Source organism: Necator americanus, chromosome X, assembly GCF_031761385.1.
Source record: "Necator americanus strain Aroian chromosome X, whole genome shotgun sequence".
In the NCBI taxonomy this organism is placed as follows: Eukaryota; Metazoa; Nematoda; class Chromadorea; order Rhabditida; family Ancylostomatidae; genus Necator; species Necator americanus.
Window position 1 is genome coordinate 30,329,240 of NC_087376.1, and position 26,540 is coordinate 30,355,779.

Here is a 26,540-nt window from a genome sequence, read left to right on the forward strand (position 1 = left end):
TGTTTTCAAATCTGTTCTGTTAGAGTTCACCCATTATCACCCGCCCGCCGCTCTCGCTCGCCCAAACCGCCCGCCTTCTAACGAGAACTCCTGCCCGTATAAATTTGTGGAAATAGTTTTAATGGTTTTCACGCAATGTTTGTCACATTTCATTGTTCATTTACAGAGTCATCTTTAATATATTTTGAATCCCACTCGTTTTTTTTTGTCCCGTCCCGTTCCACCGCGTGATGTGCGACCCACACTTGTCATAAGATATTGGTCAAAGTTTATTGTTGTGAAGCGACAAAGCGTCACTCACCAACTGCACATTCCTTCTTTGATGCAACGTTAAAGGCGCTTTATGTATCCTTACTTGTTCACTTACGAAAATATTGTGCTGATTCACGCTAAAGATTAATAAATATTTCAAATCATACTTTTCTTCATTGCTGCAAGAAGTTGGGAATGATGCATATAGAAATTAGGGAGTATAATGCTGTAATTTCTGCGGCAAATTGCGGTGGGAACAGTACTAATTAATGACGGGATGATTCTCTCGAATACCGAATAGAAACAGAACGCCGTAGTAGAACAATAAGAAAAATTGTTATTGGACTATCTAAGGTTGGTCAGAAAGGCTATGAAAACAGTCCACACAGAAAACAATATTAAGAACTGGGAGACCGTAATCAGCGTCGGCATGAAATTGCCATTGTTTCAATTAATGGAATGGAGCTAATCTTGCTGTTTATCGATGAAACTAGATCAGTTAGCTCGATCACGAACCAAGTACGAATGAATGACTATCGATGATTTATTTTAAAATTGATACTCTAGACCAGATTTCGCGGGTCAAGGCTCCATATATACACTTGCCTGAAACAGAGATGTAAAACTTGGTTCAGACTCTAGAGATGAACAGGAAAACAGATTTCCCTGAAATATGGACATCACTGGTAAGAACACGATTGTAGAACAACATTTTAATGGATTATCTTTGTCTTGAGGTGTTTTGCAAGGATCGGTCAGATCCGTTTAGTACCATGTAAAAGATGTTCCTTCTTGACGATTGTTCGACGATTGATGACTTCTTGATTGCAGAGTTTAGAGAATTTAGATATTCTTTGAAATAAAGTCAAGCTAGTCAATTCTGAAGTGGAATTGATTCACAGAAAATGAAAATGTAATATTCATTTAATGTGGATCATTAGAAATCTAGAAATCCATACTTACATTGCATCTTTCCTTCAACCAGTTCCCGAAGAAAATCGTTTGTTTAACGTGCATAATTATTCCGGTCTCTCTCGCGACATTTTTTTTTTGTTTGAAAGTCAGCGTATTGGGCTTTTTTTGGGCGAATGTGAACTTCTCCTTTCAGTTAATAAAAATGCTATCGAACATCATATCCACATTCGCCATGTTATGGTCTACTACTTCGAGAAAAGTTGGTATGCACAATCATTTCGCGATCTCAACGAACTAGTTATCACTTAAATCTGCCTCTGCCCTACCAAACACCACGAGTTGCCTTCTTACATTCCATGCTTTTTGGTATTCCTTTGTGTGGAAATTTTTTGTACGTTTTTGAAGAGAAGCCGCGATTCATCTTCAACTACGAGATTCTTCAGGAACGGAGTTTGCTCGTTTCGCTGTGGCAAAGGTGAAAGTTCGGGGATGTTCGGCTTTGTTGTTGTTGCAGTGTTCGTGGAAGACCCGTTCAGCCAATTCCTTTCTTCTTCTTTTCTTTTTCTACCTTTGGGACGACGGCCGAATTGTCCACATTGAAGTCTTCAGTACACAGTCTACAGTAGTGGCTGGTGGCTCAAGTTTGATGGTCGGCCGCATCGTTGTTCATTTCAGCGGCTTGCATCGCCTTAAACTTAAAACTCCTTGAACTATCCTCCAATTTCGCTCTTTCTAATTGCTTCCTCGCCAAAGAGTCTGGTGAGAACACGATATGATGTACCGCACTCCAACCTTTCTCGAAGTTGAAAGGCCAATGTGGATATTATTTTCGATAGTATTTTCATCATTCATATTATTCTTTTCATGGAAATGCTATTGAAAATAAGGTTATTTTCACTCGAAAAAATTAAATAAAATGCCAAGTTTTAAAGAAGAAAATAATTGAGAAGAAGCTGCAGTAATTATGGACCTACCCAATATATTGAGCAAACATTTTATTTGGAAAGTGGTTGGAGGATGGATTTCCGGTATGAAATGGTTCACTCAAACTGCGTATTCTGAACGAATGGCAAACATAATTCACTACATATCTGTCTACAAATGAGTAATCGAATAAAAATAACTAAGAGTGGTGGGACAGCACGACTACACTTATAAGATGAGAAATCCGCTTTCTGCCTTACTAAATCGATATCTTGAACAGTACTAACATATAGAAAAAACGCACACAAAGTGCAACAAAGGGGCATTTTATGTTTGCTGAGACTTTGTACATTAAATAATACTCAAGAAAACCAAACACTGCTCAGCAGGATGGCGTTCCTCACAAGCATCACCTCAACCCAACACCCACTCGCGGAAGAGCCTTTTGTCTTCACGAGCTTTTACCATCAGCAACGATTTGATACCTTAAGTCTTCTCTCCCCTATAACCGCCTGTGATGACACGAAACCTTATAGCCTTAATGAATTTCTATCTAATCTGGTGCGGTCAACTGCGCATCCCTAACTCGAATGTGCAAAAGAGGCATCAACTTATCCAATAACGGCTTCATACACTGAAAACCTCATCAGCGCGGAGATTATGGGCACATGACCAATTAGTTTTGGATTCGTAACGCTGATCGCCGAAATGATCACCTCTGCAGGTTGCATAACTCTATTTTTTTTTTACATATTTTGTTCAGTCGCAGACACTATGAATAAAGTGAAAGAATCAAGTTGTCACTTGGTCCCTAACCTTCTTCTCCCACTACTAACATTCCCTGGTGAATCACCTTCCATGATTTTAGTGACACTCTAGCAGGAAATCGTATGATGGTTATTGGCTTGGCGTTTTGCCGGTTCGACTAGTTCATTGTCACACATCAATTCTAATGGAATCTGCAAAAATGCCAACAAAAACCATTCACAAAGTAAACGCTCAATGGAAAATGGCCTAGATGAAAGCTCCGTTTCATCTCAATATCACTCAAGGAATGTTTGCCTTATCGCTAGACTTCATTGCGTGAATCAGCATTTGTTCTGATGTTGTCTGGGAGAACGTCTTTAATGGTAAATCGTTTTTTTTTTCGTATTCGTACACTTGTACGCTGCACTTCTTACAGTTGAGCAACTATTCTGTTCCTTTACTCTTATTACTCTTCTGAAACTTTTAAACGAGAGGCTTGAAACCAGCTGGTGGTTAAACAAACAACGTTTTGCAAAATTACACAACAACGTGAAGAGATTCGCGATTGCCCACCGCTATACGGTAACCATAGTAGCTTAGCCCGTTTCTAAGTCAAGAAAAACCCGATGATAGATCTCTAAATGTGCTCTAGTCCGCCGTTCATGTCTCATGCGATTCATAGTAATTATTCTATGACTGACTGACTGGTTTCAACAACCTCTTCGTTTGAATGATGGGTAAAACTTTCTGTACAGTAACCAGCAGTTTGCTTACAGCTTTTGACGGTCACGAAGCGTAATCGTAGTACCATTATAAAACTACAGTTTTCATTTTCGCATCAGAAGCACACAAATCATCAGCTGTTCTCGAACCATTTTCCGCTAGAACGTTGTTAGCTAAACCAAAATTTCGTAGTTAAGTCTATTTGCGTCATTTTGGTTTTGTTCACCCAACATGTCTGTGGAAAGAAATGTACCCTCGAAACTTGACACAAGCAATATTGTGGAACTCCATCATTATTTTTCATGAATAATCTCCACTATACTTCTTAATCCTTTCCCATAAAATCTCAGCACTATCGAAAAGATGATAACGGTTAACAGTTCTATCAAATTCACCGGCTTCCTTCACTACAGCATTTTTTCATATCGAGAAATATGTTTCCCCATAGCTCATAGGTTATGTACGGACGTATGTATCAACGCCATAAAGAAGCCAAGTGATTCATTTGTGCCCTGCAAAGCTACGCCTGAACAACAAACGCTCCTACTTATTGGCCGCAAAGATCCCTAGATCCCACCTGCGACGAAGTTGGGAGAAATCTCATCTCTGCCACATTCTACAACTGTCCGCGTACCAGTACTTTCAACGTAATTCTTTGAGTTCTAAAAAAATTTCTTGCGTTGATAAGCTTGCTGAGCGAGCAATTTAGAAGAATATTTGAAAGGAGACGAGCCATAGCAGGACTGGTGTGGGTTCATTATTTGCAATTTATCCACGTTGAAGTGAACAAAGGTTCTGCAACCGGTTAGCAGAGGACGCTCTGTTCAACGAGTTTTTCACTTGTATAAATACCAGAAAAAAATGGTTTCCGGTTCAGCTTAAACTGGCAGAACAGGAACAATAACCAAGGAAAATCTCCACGTTTCGTGAAAACCTAGTACAAAGCTGCCTACCTACTTCGCCACAGTTTAACTGTTTGACTCCTTCAATTTACATGCCCTTAATATCATTTTCAGCAAATTCAAAAGCAAAAATCCATTCTTCGATTATCCGATTTGGAGTAATATAGACATCATAAGAACAAAGGCATTTCGAGATTCTCCTATTCCCAAAGCATCCTACTCCTGTAGCAATTCTAATAAGTCTGGTAAGCTGGACCTATGAATGTTCAACGCCCAGGTATGACGAGCGTTGAATTGTACGCGTTTACTAGTCGATCAGGTGACGGCGATATTTCATTGCCAACCGTTTCGCTACGAATATTTCCACTGTCACCTCCACTTACTGAGGGTGCAAAGGTCATGTGCTTTGCTCATAAGAAGCGCAATGAGAATGGAAGAGTGACGTAATTTAATAGTATTAATGCTATAAGATTGTTTGAGATTCTAAACTTCGCTGCTTCATATCTGGCTATATCGAATTGGTTATGAATTAAACTAGAAAATAAGAGCCTAAAATATATGGAGGTGGACTTCATTGCTCGGTTGTGCGATCTTCAGATAGCATCTAAAATTTGCTGGAGGGTTTTTTAAATTCATCTCAAAATGATACATTCTATGAAGGACACACGCCTCCGTCCTAGCTTATTGTTTCGCATAATTCTTCCAACGCAATGACGTTGATAAGATTCTTTCATCGGTTGGGTAAAAGATACAAAAACTTAATGGGAGCGTGGACACACGAGATTTCGACGATAAAACAATTATCCAATAAGGGTTCTCACGCATAGAATTCACGCTCCAACCGTACATGTCCACTCCACACATTCTAGACAAAACAAAATTTGAATCTGCGCCTAATGTATACTTTGTTAGTGAGTATATAATAGACTTCTGCTTCATTAAAGTATTCAAGTAGTAGTATTTAAGTACAGGACTAACATCCACACTAATGCAATGATTCATAGGAGTTTTAATATTGCTGACATGTGTTGCGACGTGTTGCTACACATGTCAGCAATATTAAAACAGCCTAAAACTTGTGATTTTTTTGGAAGGACAATGTGTTGCCACTCGGCCCATATAATTAAGTGCTCTCTCACGGAAAGGAGCTAGGAAAGACGAGAAGCAATTACAACACTGAACTATTTATGTACGGAAAGGCTAACATCAAAGACACGTGTACGCTTCAGCAATTTTCACGCAGTCACGAGCCTCGATGTCACTGATTGCATTTGTTTATGTTCTACTGCTCCTTTTGAGAATATCCAACTTATTTAATCATTTTTACATACGATTATATTGTGTTTTGCCCTCCTTTGATTTGGCTTATTCACCTTACATTTTTTGTTCATGCTACCGTAATAGATGCATCAATAGCCTTCAGGTATCGCTACTCTCGAAAGATTCTCGCTTTTTAATCTGACTGATGTAGAGAGCACAATTCCTGCAACTATGCACAGTCATGACCACCTTTTATATACCCTAGTTAGAATCCTCTTTAGTTATGACAGGCTGAATCACGATAAGCGCACGTCATCTTGTCCTCCACATTGAACTGTCGGCAAGAATGAATAACCACAGAACGCCACCCAACTTTATCTACTACACACTTTTGGAATGAATAAATCCTGAATATTGGAATTTCTATTTTGACTTAGTGGTCAGCTTAAATCAGGGACGGTGTGGCATTTTCAGAAGATGACTACACGAATAGCGCATTAATGTAATCTAAACGCCTCGATCGTGCCATCCGGTGAGGTGAGGAAGTGTTTGTTGACATTTCTATAACCGTGAATCATCAACTTTCGAAGAAAACACAGTTACGCATAACTTCGGCGACCGGGTGCACCAACCGTCTTCTAACTGTAGCTGGCAACCCCTCAGCTCAAATCCCTGCAAATTACATTACGTTGTTTACCTAATGCCTCTACCTCTTCCCTCCTAAAAACCGACAAATCTTCATGCTCTTCTTTTCTCATTTTCAAAGTCTCTCTTTTCAAGATCTAGAATTTCGTTGGTAATGTCAAGTGTAATCAGATTTTTCTTGTAAACGAGCACTATGTACATTACCCACTTTTTCTATGTTAAATCCTTACAACTACGTTAGGAATACCAATGTGTTATCAGATTTTTCTTCACAAGTATTACGACGCTGAACTCATAAAGTGGAAATTACACACTCTTACTGTCAATACTCATTTCTGTACTACCTCCGTACTTTCACGGTATTGCGTTAACAATGATCCCTTCATACTTTCTAATGCCTGAATAAAGACCGTCTCAGATGATTTCAGATTCAATTTTGAGTGCTTTTAAGTAGTAGATAGGAACGTAGTCTGCAACTATCACAGCAAAATCGCGAAATAGTTCTACATATTCAAACCCAGGAACCAGAAGCCTTAGGATCACCCTAAACACCAGTTTATCCAGCTAAGCAACTCTTTACTTTTATTGAATTGATGAAGTGAAAGTGCACAAAACGAATGTTATTTTTTCTACGAGTGTAAGTTGTTTTATAGAACAATTTTGCCATTAAGATTCATCAGGTTCATCAGATTTTCACATAAATTCATTTCATCAGTTATATGGTTGTGTAAAGAGCATCTAGTTAGACAAACTGATTTGGTGCTCCAGGATTTGTTGAAGGTGTTTTGTCCCGTTATACTTGAAAACCAAACCATGAACCGTACCGATGGGAGAACAGCATGGATTATTTTCTACAAAATCGCTTCAAAGTTGTTCTGCTGAAAAAGTGGCAAAATTTCTGTGTCAGTTAGCTCAAAATAATGGGCAGAATGTCAGCGGAAGGGAACAACATAAATAACCGAATGTTTGTAAACCATTCGAATTTCGAACGATTGTAAAAGAGTAGTAAATGATTCACTTGTGGATAGATCAACACCCGAGTGAGAAGTGAAGTTTTAACTAAATTATTGAAATTGTTGACGACAACCGTACTTATACCGTATTTTAGTTTTGGTTTATTTGCGAGAATGCAGAGTCGTATGGTAGGGTGTCTGAGTTATGACGTGAAATATTCCTGCTAGGGACTCCTCACTTCCTTAATTTCCCCTGAACCCAAGTATTCACATGATGAAGAGATGACTAGAGTCAAAACGATATAAAGCTCGTTGCACTTGCGTAAGCAGCTGGGCTGGAGGCGTGGAACTATCGGTTTGGATCGAGCTGGGGCATCGTGAGCAACAGCGATAAGTGGTGCTAACAAACTCTTCCTCCGCTAGTTTCATCGCGCCGTTTCGAGCGCACCCGCTTACGCAACTGCTCCGAGCTTTATGACGTTTTGATTCTACCATACGCGTATATTGGTGTACAAATGAAGGAGACAAACAGCTGGAAACTGATTCTTTGGGTAAACACTCCTCCAGCAGCTTACTGAATACATGATTATTTTTGAAGAATTTGTACTGCTAATTTAAGTCGAGGCGTAAAAACTAGTAGCCAAAAGCCAGGAAGACCTACTTCCGCGAATGCTGCGTTTAAAAAAAATTGCCTTAAATGTATTGTGAACGCCGACCGTGTTCAACCGAAGAAGCGTGACGCATTCTTCGCAGTACAAGCCCTTCAATAAAGCAATTGAAAGAGCAACGCGATCACTCGGTGGGATCGATCATGTTCAGCGTACGCCAACTATGAATATTGATGAAGAGGGACTGATAATCCCATATGTAGAGTGTATGAGATAACCTCGAGACTGATGGCTGATCTTTGTAGAGACAAAATGTCACCAGTAACAAAATCCAGAAGTCGGCAGTCAAGATTTTAAATTGAGGAATGGAAATGTTGTTTATTGGTCGTCATTGGTAGATTAGTATAGATTCAAGTAATTCCCAAAAGAATCTCAGCTAAACTTCCTTCTGCTACTGCTAGATCAGTCAGCTAAATAAGAACCTCAGGAACCATTGTTACTTAACTAATGAAACAGTATAGATTGGCTGGTGCGTTGGATTGAGAAAGAGTCATAAGTAAATTTTCCCTTCACGTCAAACACTTATACGTTTGTTGCAATGATTTTTAAAGAATGGTTTAGTCTGCATCATAGTCTATAGTTTATGATAACGATCAACAAGATTTTCGATCTCCGTGGTCCGGAACTATGGCAACTGTAAGTGAAGGATGTGGGTGACCTCAGTTCGGTATCGGAAAGTAGATAGTCATTATCGCTTCGAGCTTTTCTGGCGAATAGAATTGTTGGTATTCGCTCTGACAGAAAACGCTGATATGAACCCTGGGTGGGGAGACGAGGCGCTCATCAACGCTCAACGCAGGTGTCCGCCGCCAAGGTAATCACACTGAGACATCGTAAGAGCTCATAGTAGACGACAACTCGCATATGACTGTGGTCAACTGGAATCATTGTTGCTTCGCACAGATAGGCGCGAGTATATACTTTTTGAGGTAATCTTTGAGAATGTGTCACCATATTCCGGCATTGAATTGTCCTAACTGAACTTCCAACGACTTCTAAAAATAGAATATCTTATTTAGGGCTTTTTCCTCAATCTAATAGAATTCCAGACATGGTACAGCTTAACTCTTGGCATTGGTTACTGTCGTCCATCACCTTTAACACCTCGACTTCTGCTATTCGTCGACTTGCAGAATCTGGGCGCCAAGAAAACTTCCATTTTTCCCCATCGCGTGCCCTTATAAAGAACCGTTGCGTAGGCGATCTTCCTGTATTGCATTTAATATCGCGTGGAACGCAGTCACCCACGGCTCTGGTCCAACAGCTATCGTTGAAACGCATCACGTGTCAGACCCAACTTATTTTGTTTATTTGGCAAATGCGGCGGCGTCTTTAATCTTCGTTCGCTGACGTAGGATACTACTTTGAATCACGTATCTCAATTGTGCGAAGCGTGATATTTCTAGCATCACTCTTTCGACTGAGCATTCAATGACGCTCAGTGCATTTGCTTATTGCTTCCCAAGTTTCTAAAACATATAACGCTCGTGGGTTAGGTCGTTTTTAATGTTTATTTCCCAGCTCATATGAACGTAGCTGGTACAGGCGGGTATTTTCATTCCGTTGAGCGTAAATGAACATCGTCTTATCCAGATTTAGATGAAGCCCGATTTTTTTATACGCTTCATCAAGTTCGACAGGCATTCGTACCGCCTAAGAGGCGCTTCATGTCATCAGAACGAAAGTCATCTAAAAAAACAGTCATCAGCAAAGCGCAGATGGTGCACCTGCCGACCACCAACGTTTACTATACTCATTCCAGCTTTTGCATTCTCAAGAGCGACCCTGAATTTTGGAGGTGAGGTCGTGGTTTCACCTTACCAGATGCTATCTTCTAGTCGGTGAATTACTGCACAACTATCGGAGTATCTTTATCTGCTGAGTAGGAAAGTCTTGGTTCTTTAAGGCTTCCAAGACCGCTTCCGCCTCATTGGAGTCGGAGGCTTCCTTCACGCCGATAAAAGCGAGACAAAGCGGTATTTTGTTCTCTCGCGATTTCTGAATAAGTTTTGAAACAGTGGGAACATGATCAATCCTGCTGATTCATTTTAAAACTGTGCTTGCTCACTTCTTCAACTAATGCTTTTTCAATCCTGTTGAGGATCAGTCTTGTAGAGCAGCTGTAAAGAGGATAGTAAGCAAATTGGACAATAGATTCCGATCTCATGTGGATCCCCTTCTTATACACCAATGCGGACTTGATTGTCTTCCACTATTTAGGACCCTCGCATTCCGACAGGCAATATGTAAAGAGCCTCGCCAGAGTTGATAAGAACTGCCGGGACATTCTTCAGACGTTCAGATCTTATCCTCTAAGGACTGAGTGTCGTAAGATTCCTTACCAATACGATAGCATATCGTACTTCGGATAGTAGAACCTCTGAATGACATGTACATCTTCCCTCAGATCATGAGAAAGCAAGTGAACATGGCTGTTGAAGAGAACGAGTAAAAGTCGCGGAAGATTTTCAACATTCCCTTCTTGATGCAATGGCTGTTCCATTTGTGTTCTAGAGACTAGTCATCTTCGTCTTGCGATTTATGAAATCTCGATGTTAGGGATAGCGAATACCCTTCCTCACCACTAAAGATTCAGCCAACACTGCTGCTCTTCTCTCTTAATACCCTTATTTTATCTCTTCTCTGCAACACCTCCGAAGCTCGGAAGTGAGCTCTTGAATGCCTGCAGCTCGTGCACATATTAGTTCAATAGTTTTCAGCGGCAGACACCTCTTGGTCGCTTTAAAGGCAACATATCACGAAAATGGCCAAGTGAGGGAAACCGCTGGACAAGCTAGAGATGGGGTTGCAGAATGGATCAGAGACGGCTCCGCTTATCTTTCCCTAATCTTTGTAAAAAAAAAGGGTTTAGAGACTCCGTTTCAATTCAGACGATTTCAGTTGCAACGGGCCACCCTTGTACATGCACTGTATCCAGCTGCTCCGCGGTCGAAAACCAGTGAGTTCTCCTCGACTGTCCATTCAACAGAGCAGCGTTCTAACGTTGCTCGTAGGAACAAAAGCGGTTACCATGCAGTTTTTTAGGACGATGAGGGGGGGGGGGGGGTTGAGCAGAACCACCCCTGATCCCGCAATCTACACCCTCATCTCTAGCCTTCCCGCAGATCCCTTCACCTGGTCAGGTTCGTGGTACGCTGCCTTTAAATCTCTCAGCTTTCCACGCGTAGAGTCGTGAAGGTGTTCAACGGGACTGATTTCTCTTTGATGTTGCGATATCTTCCCAAAACTGGATAACATAGCGAAGAGTTCCCAGTTAGCGACAGTTCTGGAACTTCGCGCTCTTTTCTCCTTTCCATGTGAAGAAAAATATTCTTCAAAGGAGACGGTCCGATCCCATGCAGACCTTTGGCACAACAGCGACTTCCGTCAGGCAAACAATTTTCGTCGTTTCGTTTATTTCGTTATGTTGCCCTCCACTGGGCGATTTCCAAGTCCAGCTTGAAGAAGAGTGGCTTCAAAATTGCTAGTTTTCATGGGAGGTTTCTGTCGCCGTGAAAAACTCGAGAAGATAAACTTGCCAATATAACCTCTCCCACTTCTCGTTTCATTGGAGGCCGGCGGTCCCGATGCGAAGTCCTTCAGGCGTTCTTCTCATGGCAGCTTTGGACTTGAAATCACCAACAATGATCTTGTAGAAGGTATGGTCTTCTCTGCAGAACTATTCTTGGTACTTATAAGAAGCTTCGACTTTTTCTTCTTCGCACCTTGATGTTTGAGAGTAAACGATGAAGATAGTCAAAGCTCGTGTTTAACCACATCTTTCCATACGCAGAGTCCGATTCGGAACGTAAATTCATAACTCCAAGTTTTAGGGTGTTCTGGACATTTTCGACTGAGCACGAAAGCAGAGTGAAATGTATGGTCCCAATAACTATACCATTCCCATAGCTTTTTTTTTTTTGACTGAAGACATGGATCAATCAAAAGGACCACCAGAGTTTAATCCGACATGGTTTTTTGTGTTACAGGACTGGTGTATTTGTTATCAAATACAAGCTGAGGAGAGGCTGACCAATAATTCCTAGCGCTTCTGAACCAATTTTGTTGTAAATGACGTAGGTTGAGTAGTAAGGGGTGCTACCAGGACATACTTTGTCATTGAATTTGCGTTAAAAATTTTTTGTGTCAGCTATTGAACCATCACTGTTTAATGTAAATAACTATGGGTCGATGTTTGTCATTAGCTCATTCAACAGCGCGCAAATTATTAGGCTTGTGATAGCGGGACTGGCTAATCAACAGCACCTCGGCGTCTGGCTTCAGCGTCCATGGCGCCTCCGGTGCCTCTCATGCAGTCGCAGCCAGTCGCGTTCCCATAGACACGGTATTGTTAGGCCTTCGAAAGGCGTGTATGTGTAACGTTTACTAGGTAACCGGTACACTTCATTTCCTTATAGGAACACAGTTGACGCACTGTTCATTCATCACTTCCGAGAGAACAATTCGGTGGCTATTCTGTTGCATCTATAACCAATTTCTTTAATACAGTTTTTAAATGCACTTTACAGAAACGATTTCCTACGGCAGAAACGATTTCCTACGGCGGAATCAATAGCTCTTAAAACGATTATTAAAAATTTCGTGCACGTTCCATTCTTCAGTAGAATTGCAAAAATTTGTTTTGTTTTCATACTTTAATCTTACAGGAAGAGGATGGTCGCTGGCTGTGGGAACAAGTGCGTCAAATATATTTTTTGGGCTATAAACTTCTTGTTCTTCGTAAGTTCTTTACTAAGCAGATCCTCGCATTACGTTCTAATACTGACAGTTTAAGACAACATCGTTAGAGAATGTTTCTATTGGAGCATACCTATTTGAAAAAAACCATCCTTGTCTTGTCACAGAATCAGGCGCCGATTGAAATACTGTCGTTAGGAATACAAGGACTTTGGTTCTGAAATAGATCATGTTGACGTATACGAAACTCAAAGATTACCTGTGCTGTATATTTAATGAGAGCAACTTCAAAATAAATGAAGTTTCAAACTACCAATTCATGACCTGCATCAACTTACCTTTCGTACTCTTCCTACATATCTCTCCGCTTAGTACACTTTTTGTGATATTACTCTGGAATATTCAGTGTCTCTGGCTTCAGAATTTTGTTCGATAATGATAAAACTTCGCGATATCACCATACACTAATACCGTACATCAGTAATTAGTGTTTCAGTAGATAATAGATGGAAAAGCCAAAAAACATGTATGCCAGGAAGAAGATCCAACAAGTCTACGACAGTTCTCGAGTGAAAACCACATTCAAAGAAGAGCGCTAGGTCTACAACACTAATGTATAGGAATTGTTCTGTTGCCTCTTCTCAATAGATTTCAACTCTGCCTTAGTCATGAAAACAAATATTCGTATCCTAAATGCATGTGTCAAGAGCAAGCTGCAACTTGTGAGGCTGGTGTTGGTGTAAACGAAAGCATCTATGGAATCACTAATTCCAAACAATTTGTTGCAGTTGTTAGGAGCAGCGATCCTTGGTATTGCACTATGGTTACGATTCGACAACTCATTCTTGACAAAAGTCATAAGCACTATCAAAATCGATATAAACAGTTTGCCTTTAGAAAGCGTAAGTGATTGAGTGATAAACACAGCATTGTGAAATACGTTGCAATTGATTTTTCTATTCAGTTTTATTGGTTACTATATGTGGTGATCGGTTTTGGTGGTGTTCTGTTGATTCTCGGATTTCTCGGATGTTGTGGTAGCGCTTGTGAACTGATATGTGCAATAGGTCTGGTAAGTGGAAACAAGTTGCTGATAATTTCTACTGTACTACAAATTTCGTGAGAGAAATGTTGCTGGAAATCTCGAATGAGATTTCGTTTTGAGTATACATGAGGTTTTTAGATATGCAGTGTGCTACAACATCTGCTTAATAAGATCCAAGATGAAGTGCATGAGAACTTTTAAGTCAATTTTCTCATATTCAAGAAGTTTTTCGTGATTTCTCCTTTTTTTCACCTTCGTTGAATACATAACTCAAAGAGCAGAAAATGTATTGAAACCCACATAATTTTATATGAGGTTTTTACCATTTGCGAACAATCCAGAGAAAAAACTTATTCTTTGCTATCATAACACTTTTGCAGGAGCGCCTTTTCATAGCATAATTTTATTTGCAGTGAGCTACTAACTTGGTTTAGTAGCACAGTGCCTCAAAGACTAAGAAAAGTTTCTGAATTATTTGAATAATGGCGTATTTTACGTGAGTAGAACACATATCTAGGAAGAAAATAGATATTACAAGACCAGATTACACGAGAACTACGATTATTTGAGTTTTTACCTCTGCTACGCATACCCAAATAAGGAAGTAGCACGCATATATTGCAAAAATTATGAGTAGGATATAGACAGTTATTGGAGAACACCTTCAAGTTACCCTTGAAGCTTTACAACTAAAATCTCCCATAAACTTTATGATGGGATAAAGTTTTTGTTCGATTCCTCACTACAAAATGAACCACAACCATTCTCAAGACGAAAAATAGAGAAAATACTTAAAAGAGACGCTACGGATTTCATGAGGATATGAATGAACTGAACCACTACATAAAGTTTGGAAAGATTTGAAAAAAAGCGGGGGGAAAATAGCGGGAAAAAAGTCATCGAGAGCAAAAACCCATGGCCACCACGACGAAAACGGCAGAGTGTCGACTGGCTGGTGGTGAAGTCTGGCAAAATCGATTGATCTACAATAATCAGCACTGATCAGCGACATTGCGCTACCGTTTCTAATCCATATTTCAAAAGTTTTTATGGACAATTTCAATGTAATCAAAATGAGATACCAATATTATTACTGCTACTAATAGTTGACTATAGTTATACTATCACTAGCGAAACGCAGCGAATATCCGAGAAGATCAACAATCGACTGATTCCAAGCAACTAACTCGTTCAAAAGAACAAAAACCATTCATCAAATGGATCTGAGAACACCAAAGTCCACACGTTCGAGATGTTCCAGATGTTTCTCAAGATTCGTGGATTTGATTGTTCACTATAAAGCCAGTCACGTATCATCTGGAAATTTCGACCGATACTGCTCTCGGCTGACGTGCAGCTACACTTTCACTGCACCTTATATAAGCGTTTAAGAAAGTTTAGTTTATCCTGAGAAATTTTATCCATGAAACTCCTATTAGCACCAAGATGCAGAGCACTTCGCAAGAAAAACTACAACTTTTAAGAATATAACAAATTGGGAATACAAAAATAACAGGATAAGTAAACAAAAACGAGTACTAAAATCGAAAAATGTCTTTTTTATCTACATTTATAATTACTTCTATGGTAATAATAGTTTTTCAGTACTTCCTCTTCGTGCTCATTTTGTTCGTTGTCGAAATTGTCGGAATTGTGCTGTACTTTGTCAACAAAGCTTCAGTAAGTGTCTATTGATCTATGGATAAATTTATGGAAATTTTTCCAACATAATAGATACTACGAATCAAACGATTCAGTATTGTTTTGATGAAAAAAGGATGTTTCTGTGGTATTGTTTTGAAAAATCACAGATGAAATGACAAGGTTCGTACAAAAGTGCATCAAAACATTGCTGGTTAGAACGTTTTCTCAGATGAGGGAATATTATTTTTCCAAGTTATAATAATTTTGATTATATCATCCGTGTTTTAGATACGAGATAACTTCGTCAATCTATGGCGTTCTGAATTAGTGAGCAAATATGGATCATCGCAAACAATTCGAGATACGTTGGATAATATTCAAAGCCAGGTGATTTGACTCATTATCTTGTTGTGAGTTTAGAACCGAGGAAACGAGATAATTAGGTGTCACTAATTACAGTGTTTGATAAAATGATAACATATGATTGTGTGATGTGATTGTGAAATAGGGAATTGATGGTTAAAATTTCCGGAAACAGTGAAATTAGCCTCTTGCAATATCGTACCGGATATATTTGCGCGGTGAACCTTCTTCAATAACAAAAAAAGCATTTTTTTCAGCTCAAAAACATGAATATAATTTTATGTGCAAACTTCATGAAAAGTAACTCTAAAATCTACCTAAAATCTACTAAAAACATGATAGATTTGCTAAAGATGTATGTATCTGTACAGTTCCGTTATGTAATTTCCCACTCAATGGTTCTGCTCAGTATCACTCCTAATAAATGAAGATCCGGAATTTGGTACGTTTTTGGGACCTACCGTATTGTGTGCAACCTTACGGCACACGCTTCTCACGTTTCTTGACGGAAGAGATTATCTCCAAAAGCTACCGTAATAATTTGAGTTGCGATTATCTTTTGGAAATAATGGTTTTCAATTTTGCCATATTTTTTTTAAAAATATTTTTTGATTGCCTGTCACTGTCTCATAATGTTATCCTAGACTAGAGTATTACACCTATTGTCTGTAGACCTCGTTTGCATCATCGCATTTCTTATTTAATGTTGGTGTAAACATTTTGGATCTGAGAAAACCAGTATATTATGCAATCCAGAAAAATCAAAGAGCTTAACAGTTTGAGGTTATTGTACGAAAAAAATAGATCGGTTTTGGAAATATCCAACGCCATTCATAATTATCTTTCCTTTTCAACCACGATAAAAATTATATCCAGAAACAGTTTGACTTCAAAATTGTCTTATTTGAATTTGGTAGACATGGCTGTCAACTGAAAAATGCTTGATCTTCAAAACTTTTCAAATTTTTAGGAATACGAAACCTTTTTTTCCTCATCAGTCATCTTTTACCTCGAACTTTCTATTAAAATTTGAAGAAAATATATGTGGGAACATACATATGAATATGAAAATGTGGGAAAATTGCTCAAAAATTGGTGGAATTTTTGTCCAGTTCTCACACCTTTGGAATTGTTCAAAAATTAAACTGGCATAAATTGGAATTATATTTGGCAGAAAATTAGAATTTGTAGGGTTCAGGTAACTTTGACTGTAATCATAATTAAATAGAATACTTCACAGAAAACGTTTCTAAAAGTAACAAACAAACGTGCTAAGAGACAAAGTGACAAACATCTTTCTGGTCCAGTAAGCAAAAAAAAAAAAGATTTTTTTTGTACGAATTTCCGTCCACTTTTTCCTCGACACACTGCTTAGCATCCTAATTGAGTTTCCATTCCAAGTATTTATAACCAGGAAATTACTGTTCGCTATGCCCTTTTACTGCAAAATAGGCGATTATCAAAATATTGAGTTTATCCGACAGTAACCACTTGTGCCTTTAACATAGTTGTCGTGTCAGAACGCAAACGTTGCGGAGCCATGGCAACCGTATAGTTTGTATAATGCTGGCTCATTTCATTCATTGCAAGAACACTATAGGTGCATATAATATTTCTTTTTTTCTGGAAATGGTTACATTTGGAAATAGTGCGTGGAAAGGATGTATAAAAGAAAGAGGAAAGTATTACTAGTTGCAGAAAAAGAAGAAGTGCATCTCTTTCTGAAGAATAAGAACAAACTCCTTTATTGGACGTTCCTCCAGAAAACGAAATCTTATTTTCGTGCACAATGGTCGAAATAACGACGAATAGGTGTAAAAATGGATTTTGTCGAATCTCTCTATTTAGAAGTGAAACAGCGACAGGTTTTGCAGCAAAATCAGTTATTTTCCTTATTCTTCTTCCGCTTTCCAGAGAAACCAGACATTTTAACAAAACCACGTAATAATTCAGTGATTTTGACACAATTTCCCCACCAAACTCATCAAGTTCTCTACAAAATTACAGAGTAAAATTCTAATTACCATTCATTGAATTTTTTTAGAAGAAACTTTGAAATAAGCAATACGCGGTATTTGAATAAGTCTGGTTTAGCTCTTTACACTGTCAATAATGCGCAAAATAGGCGGAAGTTGGTGGATATGGTTTTTTTCAGAAGAAAAAAAAACAATAAAACCATTGATACGGTTAATGCCCTCATTTCTACTGTTACCAATTTATTATTATAACAATGAGTAAGATGATGGATTCGTTCAGTAAGCTTCCGTTTTTAATGTAGATTAAAATAGTAAAATCTTTCACAGTTCTTCTAGGATCTTTCCTAAGTTACCGTAGTAGTTTCCAGCATTGAAAATTACCAATTATCAAAAAGAAGAGGAAAAAATCACATGGTTACACAAAATTATGGTCAATTATTGTAATTGTGAATGAAGTATCAATGGCGAACTCATCCTTACATAGCAAATAATGATTCTCACTGATTATTCTGCTTATTCGAAGAGAAATCCATAAAAACAGGAATAGAAGCTAAAAAATTTAGAAAAAAAAATTGGGTTATTACGTGTTTTCAATGTGATTCATTCAGGACCCCTCTACGACAGTGATGTGATTTGATGTGGTTAACTTCCCGTAAATGATCTATAGGTCCATAACAACTTCTATATAATTCTGGAATTAAATTCTGGAAGTGCATATACATAAAACGGATTGATCAACACTAATCACATTATTCTCTTTTGCCCTTCATTCTTTTTCACTGTCATCACCAAAATTATGGTTGTTAGGTGCTTTAACCTGCCAATACTCCTCTATAATTCGAACAATTCGAATAATGATGCAAAAATCTGTTGGATATAGTAAAACTGTTACTTTGATCATTTTAGCTGCATTGTTGTGGTGCATCCGGTTGTGAGGACTACATAGTCTACGGACAGTATCCGAGCTCTTGTCAATGTGCCACCAATCCATCTCAAGTAGGTTATTTATAGTACCAAATCTTAATAGAATTTGATAGAAACCTACCTAACTTTTTTAACTTTTTTAATATTTTCTGCAATTTGTTGTTTGTATGTATTGCATTTAGACTGGATGCGCTACGTACATATGGCAAATCCTTGAAAGTAATCTGATTTACGTCATCATTGTAGCCGCGATAATCCTTCTTGTTGAGGTAAGCAGCTGACATCCCTAAAAATTATTATTCAGAAGAAAATAATTTAATACATATATTTGCAGCTATTTGCAATGATTTTCTCATGTATACTGATGAGCGCAGTCAAGGACAAGAGGAATAGTTAGATACACGAATATGACTGTTTTTTTTTAAAGAAAGAAATTATGTGTCTCCGAGCGAATTCTAACGTTTCCCTTAACTTTTCTTTATCGAATCTTTCTGTGTTCCTGCATATTCAGTTACGAAAAAAGAAAATCATTTGTACCCTAACTCTTGAAAAGTTAACTTCCATTTGCTGCATTTTGATCGTGTCAAAATTGTACGTTTAAAACGGTATCCATCATATTTAATATGGACATCAGTTAATTCCCTTCTTTTGCCGAAGTTTTGTTGACGTTAATGTTATGTCATTAATCAGTGTACCTACACTGTTGCATACCAAACATTTTAATAATTCTCGCATTAAGTGTTTACTTCTTCGAATGGGTCTTCTTCCACAAAAACACATCTGTTAACCATGATTGTCATAATTTTCAGACTCGAAATTGAGTTACCCGGTGATACATATTGTATTTTTTTCTCTAAATATACATGATTTATTGACTCGAACTCGACGTGGAACAGTTTCCTGAATAAACTCTAAACCTGCGTGTAAACTCATGTTGCAGTAAAATGTGTAGTGGTAAAGCAGAAACAGAGCTCTTCTCCTTCTTCATCTAAATAATTATTAAATATCGGATAAAGTGCAGCTAAAACTGGCTACTGGCAATAATATTTGAAATATGATATAAGCATTTATGACAGAAAACAAGTTGTTTGACAAAAATCTCCTTTCATTGCTTATGTAACAACAGAGGAAAATTCCTAGGAAGAAGAAAAACGACCACGTTTTTGCACATAGTTGAAGAAAAGAAACGCGTCATTTTAAGTACATAACTGTTCGAGATCGTCGTGTAAACGAAGAACGAGAAAGGACAATAAGTGGAACCCTTCAGAAGGTACCCTGATATGAACTAGAGATCAGTGTGACTATAACATTACAGATGCACTCGGCAAGTAAATTATTTTAGAAATTATCAACTAGATATAAACTAAAGACTACGAAATTAATAGCTGAAAAACACGACATATTACACTAATAATACTCGCGTTTTATATAACAAAAAAGAAGACATGCTTTAGCTAGATCTACGTAGTGAATTACAAGCTTTATAGAGTGGTTCAGGGGAAATTGAACAATAAAAACCGTTTCAATTGTGACGTGGAAGACGAGTTCAAAAGAAAAATAATGGACAAAAAATCGATGAATTACAAAGAGAGCATTGTAGATGGAGGACTATCGGAGAAATTTGCTAGTAACAGGAGGAGACAGAAGATTTAAGTACACACAATGCTTCACTAGGATCTAGAAGAGATTTCTATGGAAATGAGGTGCACGGGAAAGGAAGCGGGTCCAGAGGGAGTAACTACTGTATTTGACAGTCACTTTCGTCAACAATTTCGTCATCGCCAACCTTGTCCCCGTGTCTACGCATTCGCAGTGAAAGATGTTTTGTCCTTCTGGAAAGGAAAAGTCATTTTTCATTATCCAAAGTAGGTAATCTCAACGGAGCATACTTTATGAGACTTGCACTACGGCTGAGCTTGCATGTTTCATCAGAAGGTCGTCTGTCTAGTGGTTCCTTACCGTTTTTCGTTGGCTTTATCTGAATGAGGAAGAATGAAAAGGGAAATTCCACATGGCAGAGTAATCTGATTCTTACTCGGAGAGAACGATTTCTTTTTAGGTCCCCACCATTGAATGGAATAGTGAGATTGGGCAGCGTAAGCTGTTTGTCTATCGCTTGCGGATGCCCGTTCTTCTCCTTCTAAAGTTAGGGTGTTATAAAACTGACGATGTTGGGAACTCCATGGGCAAATTTAGAATTCTGGATGTAGATTACGACTACGAGCGCAGTCCCGCTCAATGCTCCCTAACAATCCTGAAGAAACGTGGGAAACGACTTGTGTTGCTGGGTTAGGACGTGCCACGCTTGGACATGCGCTGCGTCCACGAGCAACCGATCGAGAGTCGAGTTCTCCTCAGCAGCCTCTTCAGGTGAGAGCAACAGAATAGGCTGTTTAGGGGACCGAGGCTCGTAGAAGGATAGCGCTTTTTAACATACCTCGTAGGAACTGAGACGATTCCCACGCCGACTCTCAGGAATTGAGGGAGAATTGAGCGACACCAGGCGCGTGCTCCTAATTTACACCCCCAACTCTATATTTGCCCACAGAGACCTTAGTTTCGTGATATGCTGCCTTCATTTAAATCGCTCATTCTATATCTAATACCAATCGTGGTTGCACACACTTCTGAATCCCACAAACTCCTCTTCTCAAAGCATAGCACAAACGTCAAACCTCAGTTTGCGGTCGGATTTCTCTGCTTTGCGTGCGAGCACGAGCTGTATTCACCCTTCGGAGAGCTGGATCCTTGTCCAGATCGTTGCTTGTTTGGGTGTCATTGGGGTCATCCAAAGCTCCTCCGCCTGCCTGAAATTATCCATGGGGTACAAATGGAATTAAGGATGAAAACGAAACAGGTGCTTCTACATCGATAGCGCTGATATGACCACTAAAGAGAATTCTAACATGAACATCGCAGAAGTTTGTTGGTTTGTCAACAAATTAAAGAATCATGAGCGAAAAATAGTAAAACTTTAGTGAGGCACAAGTGAATTCAGGACAACGTGGAAGACTGGAACTACCAAGATTGAGAAGGATCAGCCAAAAGAAATCTCCGATTCCGTCTTCATACAGTATAACCTCTTCCGTATAAAGCTGTCAAAGTGATTGATAGTTTGAGAAAGTTTTAAGAAAGAGAAAAAATGGAGAGTGGTTCACGTCATGCAAACTATATCCAGTTCAATTCTCGAGAATTATCTTCGGAAGTGTGCAAAACGGCTAATTTAGTAAAATAGGTTAATTGAAATCCAATTTACAAGTGCAGGTTATGGTTAGGATACCTCAAAGAGTTAGATGACTCGTAAATCAACACAACACTTTTCCAAACAAGGCGACGGTTGATGAGAGGTTCTACAAAATTTCAGCGGAGACGTCCAAAGCGTGATCTTCTGGCGGTAAAATGTGTCCTGTGCACTGAAGTTGCTGCAGCTTCGGAGACTTGCGTCATTAGTTGGTCATTCTCCGATGTCTCTCGTTTTATGATTTCGCGCTGTCCATCAAATACCTAATTGCTTCGTTTCCACACTTTCATACTACACCTAAGTGTCACGAATCACCTGTAGGTACTTAGATGGAATCAGTGAGGAATCACCTGCTGACTTCTTTGGCCGTAATCAATATACTCTAAGTTAAACAAAATTGTGAAGAATGTGTACACTTCAGAAGTGTCCTCTCTCTTATGCAACCTCAGTGTTGAGTGTTCTTATTAGTCTCATGAGTCAGCTCACTACACTATATGCAGCAAGAGGGTATCTATAGTTTTAACTGAAAGAACTGTAGGGGGTACGTTATTCAAAACGAAAACTATTCGATTTAAAAAAAAACATAATAGAACGAAGTTCCTGTACTTAGTCCAAATTTTTAGTTTCTCGCAAAAGACTAAAAATATTAGGAATATCGGACCTTTTCCAAGAAAAAAACTAGTCCACGAGTTTGCTGCTCTATTCCTCCATAATCTGCTGTTTTGAAATAATTGCGTTAACATAAAAACAAATAACAACATAAAAAAGATCGCGAAGCGCTGCAACAAAAACTATGGACATGAAAAGTTGGAAATGTATGCAAGTTTTTAAAATTATTTTTCCCTTTTTAGCAACACTTATTTAGCGCTCGACTGAATACTGTTATGCATCGAAGTATCCCATACCCTGCAGAAGTCGGATTACTCAAAATGGTACATGAATTCGTGGTCCCATTTTCTTCGACCATCATTTGTTGATCAGAAAGGGCAGTGACTCCGTTCGTCCGCAAAATTTCGCAGAATGCCAAGATCATGCAAGGTGCGGCTGGAATAACTCCCACTTCGAAAATTCATTGTGGGGCCCCCACAAGGGCTAGAGGGAAGCGATACGTTCAGTTAGATATGGTACACAATATGTTCTTCACTCGTCGCCATCCCGTGGTCGGGTGGATATCGTGGCTTTGCAGTGGAGATTTTTTTCTTTAATGGCTAATCTATGACTACGATGCAGAGAGCGTTTCGCATGCTGTTCGCTTCTCGTACTACTGGAAGTGTTCCAGGCCGGAGAACGGTTTTGTTTTAGGTTCAGAGGTTCAAGGTAAGAAAAACAGAACAGAAAATGAAGAGAAACCATCCGATCCCAAAAATGTCAAAACATCTAAGAAATCGAGTCGCCGTTTCGATGCCATCGTGCTCGCCTGACTTAAGTCCCTCTGACTTTATCTCTGTTGAGTGCCCCAAGGCCGAGATTTTCAAACATCGTGCTCGAGTCTTGGATAAACTTCATAAGAGAGTCCATTAAAGAGGAAATTGAAGGAATTACGGGCGACATACTTGTGAGAATGGTGGAATACTTCCAAGAACTGCACTAACTGTGTGTCAGCAATCAAGGCCCCCATTTGGACGACGTTATGAAGCAGAAAATTTATATCTACATTCGAGAAGGGACAAGCTTTTGGTGACACTTCCTAACACTTTTTTCAATTCCTCTTTGAAACGTGAAAATTATTGCTGCCGCGCCCTGTACATATGTGTGATGCATACTGATGAAGTTAAAGTTAAGCTGGGGATTGAGTTCCCCACGCATATTCTCGGATGTGGGCGGGTCCAAGAAAGCGGAAGTTTGTGTCGTGGATTCGCAAACAGCGGATCAATGCCCCTGAATAATCATTCCTAGCAATGGTTGCTAGGAATGATTATTCAGGGGCATTGATCCGCCGTAATGGATAGCGCTTCTGATCCGGGTATATTAAGAATATCAGGGAAATGATTAGAAAAATCATTAAGTATATCACCATCTCAATACGCACTCGATAAGACACTTCTCTAATGCGAAGCTGCTCAAAAACCGCTTTGATCAATCGTGATTACCAGTTTACCTCTAGCGAAGAACATCTCCGAAAAAAGTGCATAGCATATTTGATAAATACCAAACCATACCTTACAACGAGGGAAACCGCTGAGTTCAAGAAGAGTTCGAAAAATATCAGTGACTCTCAGGTTACATTTTGCGGACACCTCCAAATACCGAACATCAGCGCTGAGACGGCTTGTGAATGCACGTGCAGTGGCCTCGAAAATCTGTGAACGAAGAACTAAAGATCTAGTATAGCATCCAGAAGAATGTTTAATCACCTTTTTGCTTGGAAGATCGCATTTATTTCCAACAACAACAATCGGAAGAGTATTTATATCAGGGCGACGTTCACAAATCTCCTGCCACAAGTCAGACATCTGAAAATAAAAGGGCCGGAGATATTGCTGTAATATTTCCAGACTGCACTCCGTAGCAAAAGGAAGCAACTATTATTTATAGGTAAGAAACAGATCATATGAGACAAAAGAATTTTCTGGTTGTAAAAATAATTCCTTTTGTCAATACCAGGAAAGCTTCCGAAACAAAAAAAGTATACAGGTTAATTGGCAAGTACTTGTGGAAACTATTCGTAAGCAAATATTGATGATTCTATCTAGCTTAGGACTTAATGAGAGTGCACCAATAGTTTCAATTGCGAGGACCAAATGACTGAATTTCGACTGCAATTTGGCGCCAAATAATAGAAGAAAAAAAAACAGAAATTGATCACGAAAATGTACTGCTGCTTTAAATGCATTCGGATCTTATGCATATGGCTGGTAGATGTTTTTCTTAAGCGGCCACTAAAACGCTCTCAGTCTGTACCACCACTGTAAAAGTTTTTGAGAATAATACGATTGGGCTGGACAAAGTTCCTGTTAGATCCACCTTCTCGATTATATTTACTACCAGTAGCATAGTGACAACTCGTGACAAACGAAATGCTTACGTAAAGTACGTGAATTGGAAATGAACCCGTTTCTGATAGGCGATCATCGGTCGTTCAGGTGGTTTGCGATGCTTTATCGAGTGGAGGTTTGAACGCAATCAGCTAACATCGAAAATGTGCAGCTCTACGGGGCAGTACACGCATTTTTCTGGCGGGTTCCGTAATCGTATCCTAGCTAGTTGCAATTTTATCATTTCTCGCTCATTGGAATTCGATCTTATTCCTAACGAGTGTTGTGGAAACATTGCTGCTTGGCCGGAAAGTGCAATCATCCGGCAGGAAGTATTTGCATAATTTGCTTCCGAATGGGTAATGAAGCTTTGAGAAACAAATCATTAACGAGCTCAACACACCCACCTGTTATTACCTTGAGCCATCAAAGTAAAGAAAACAAAATTTCAGTTAATAACATTCTTAATTTTTATAGAACAACATTTTAAAAGGTACCTCCTTAAAGCTTGGTACATCATCTACTGCGAAAACTAGGAGAAACGCACTGGCCGACGCTATGGACAACTTCCTCATGTCTGGGAAATTGAAGTTGGTATCAAGGATATCAAGTGGAAGTGGTACACCCTATAACAAAGATGTTCTTTGAAATCACAGAAGACAAGTGTAAAATATGATATTTTTCTGCAAAAACAGACTGGCCATACTGTTTCAATGACATGAAAATTATTTCGTGTAATTTATCGCTGTTGCGAGCATTGCTTTTTAGAAGAATATACCCGGTAAAAACACGTTGGTTCACTATTTCTGGAACTATTCAATCCATTAAACACTTCTGCACTTTACCACAGTAAACAAAATTATCAGTGATTTCACTTAATTACGATACCTCTGGAGTTTTTCAGTGATTTACGTTCGATTCCAGAAAGGCAGCAGGTTATTATTTTACGTAAGAAACTTTCAGCTTTCCTATGATCAAATATGGCCGTCACCGCTTCCCTAGGTGTTCGAGGCACTTTTGCGGTGCGCTTAAACTTTCCACTACTGCAAACTTCGGACAAAAAAACATCCCGTAAATCAATATTGTGCTCGGATTCCTTCAACGTGGTTTTCATTCCTAAGTTCTCTGTGCGAAATTAATCCTGCAAAAATCTGATTTGTGCATCTAAAGTGCATGCAGGATGACAAAATAGCTCCAGACCTCCAAATCCTTCCAATAATTCCGGAAAAAGTCTAGATTCAGATCTAGATACGAGATTTAGCCAGAAGTATTATGCGCTCAGTGAAAACCAAACAATTACTCAAAAATGTTAAATAATAAGCGAGAAGATCTTTGTTTACAATGATAGAACTTCTCACTTTACAACGCCGCGTTTAACGTCGACCTCTACGTGTGAAGGAAAACATTCCTTAGGGTAATAGTAAGAAATTTTCTGCCCGACTAAAGCCCCCATTCGAACTGCTTCCAGACTTCAAATTCACTTTGATTCGGCTGTAAATAAGTAGGATATGGACAATTTGTAAAGTAAATACCTGGATGCGAAACTGTCTCGAATGTAGATCCTCAATCGTCTCCTTGTACTTTTCCGAGAATTCATTGTACAAGTACCTTCGAATCAGGTTTGTCTTTCCAACCTTTGCCGATCCGAGCACGACGAGGCGATACCGTTCCTCGCCCATCTGATC

General features: G+C 39.0%; 3 protein-coding genes across 4 annotated transcripts; 1 reads left to right on the forward strand and 2 right to left on the reverse strand.

Moving 5' to 3' along the window:
• Positions 1-815: 815 nt before the first annotated feature.
• On the reverse strand, positions 816-13,148 carry RB195_025953 (uncharacterized protein; the record flags this gene model as incomplete). The annotated part of the gene is made up of 5 exons (XM_064214292.1): positions 816-858; positions 2,142-2,225; positions 12,821-12,904; positions 13,026-13,039; positions 13,146-13,148. 5 exons carry the CDS (start codon positions 13,146-13,148, stop codon positions 816-818), a joined length of 228 nt encoding a protein of 75 aa, XP_064070173.1.
• On the forward strand, positions 12,664-19,036 carry RB195_025954 (uncharacterized protein; the record flags this gene model as incomplete). 2 transcript variants are annotated; one of them, XM_013435766.2, is made up of 8 exons in its annotated part: positions 12,664-12,729; positions 13,476-13,589; positions 13,652-13,759; positions 15,338-15,412; positions 15,665-15,763; positions 18,622-18,711; positions 18,822-18,908; positions 18,974-19,036. In XM_013435766.2, 8 exons carry the CDS (start codon positions 12,664-12,666, stop codon positions 19,034-19,036), a joined length of 702 nt encoding a protein of 233 aa, XP_013291220.2. The 2 variants fall into 2 exon arrangements, with proteins under 2 accessions (XP_013291220.2, XP_064070174.1); XM_064214293.1 differs by lacking the exon at positions 12,664-12,729 and having other exon boundaries at positions 13,443-13,589.
• A 1,341-nt stretch (positions 19,037-20,377) lies between these two features.
• Positions 20,378-26,534, reverse strand: RB195_025955 (uncharacterized protein; the record flags this gene model as incomplete). The annotated part of the gene is made up of 8 exons (XM_064214294.1): positions 20,378-20,471; positions 20,529-20,617; positions 20,675-20,779; positions 21,315-21,446; positions 24,040-24,180; positions 24,235-24,333; positions 25,353-25,481; positions 26,388-26,534. The coding sequence occupies 8 exons, from the start codon at positions 26,532-26,534 to the stop codon at positions 20,378-20,380; spliced, it is 936 nt and encodes a 311-aa protein (XP_064070175.1).
• Between the last annotated feature and the right edge of the window lie 6 nt (positions 26,535-26,540).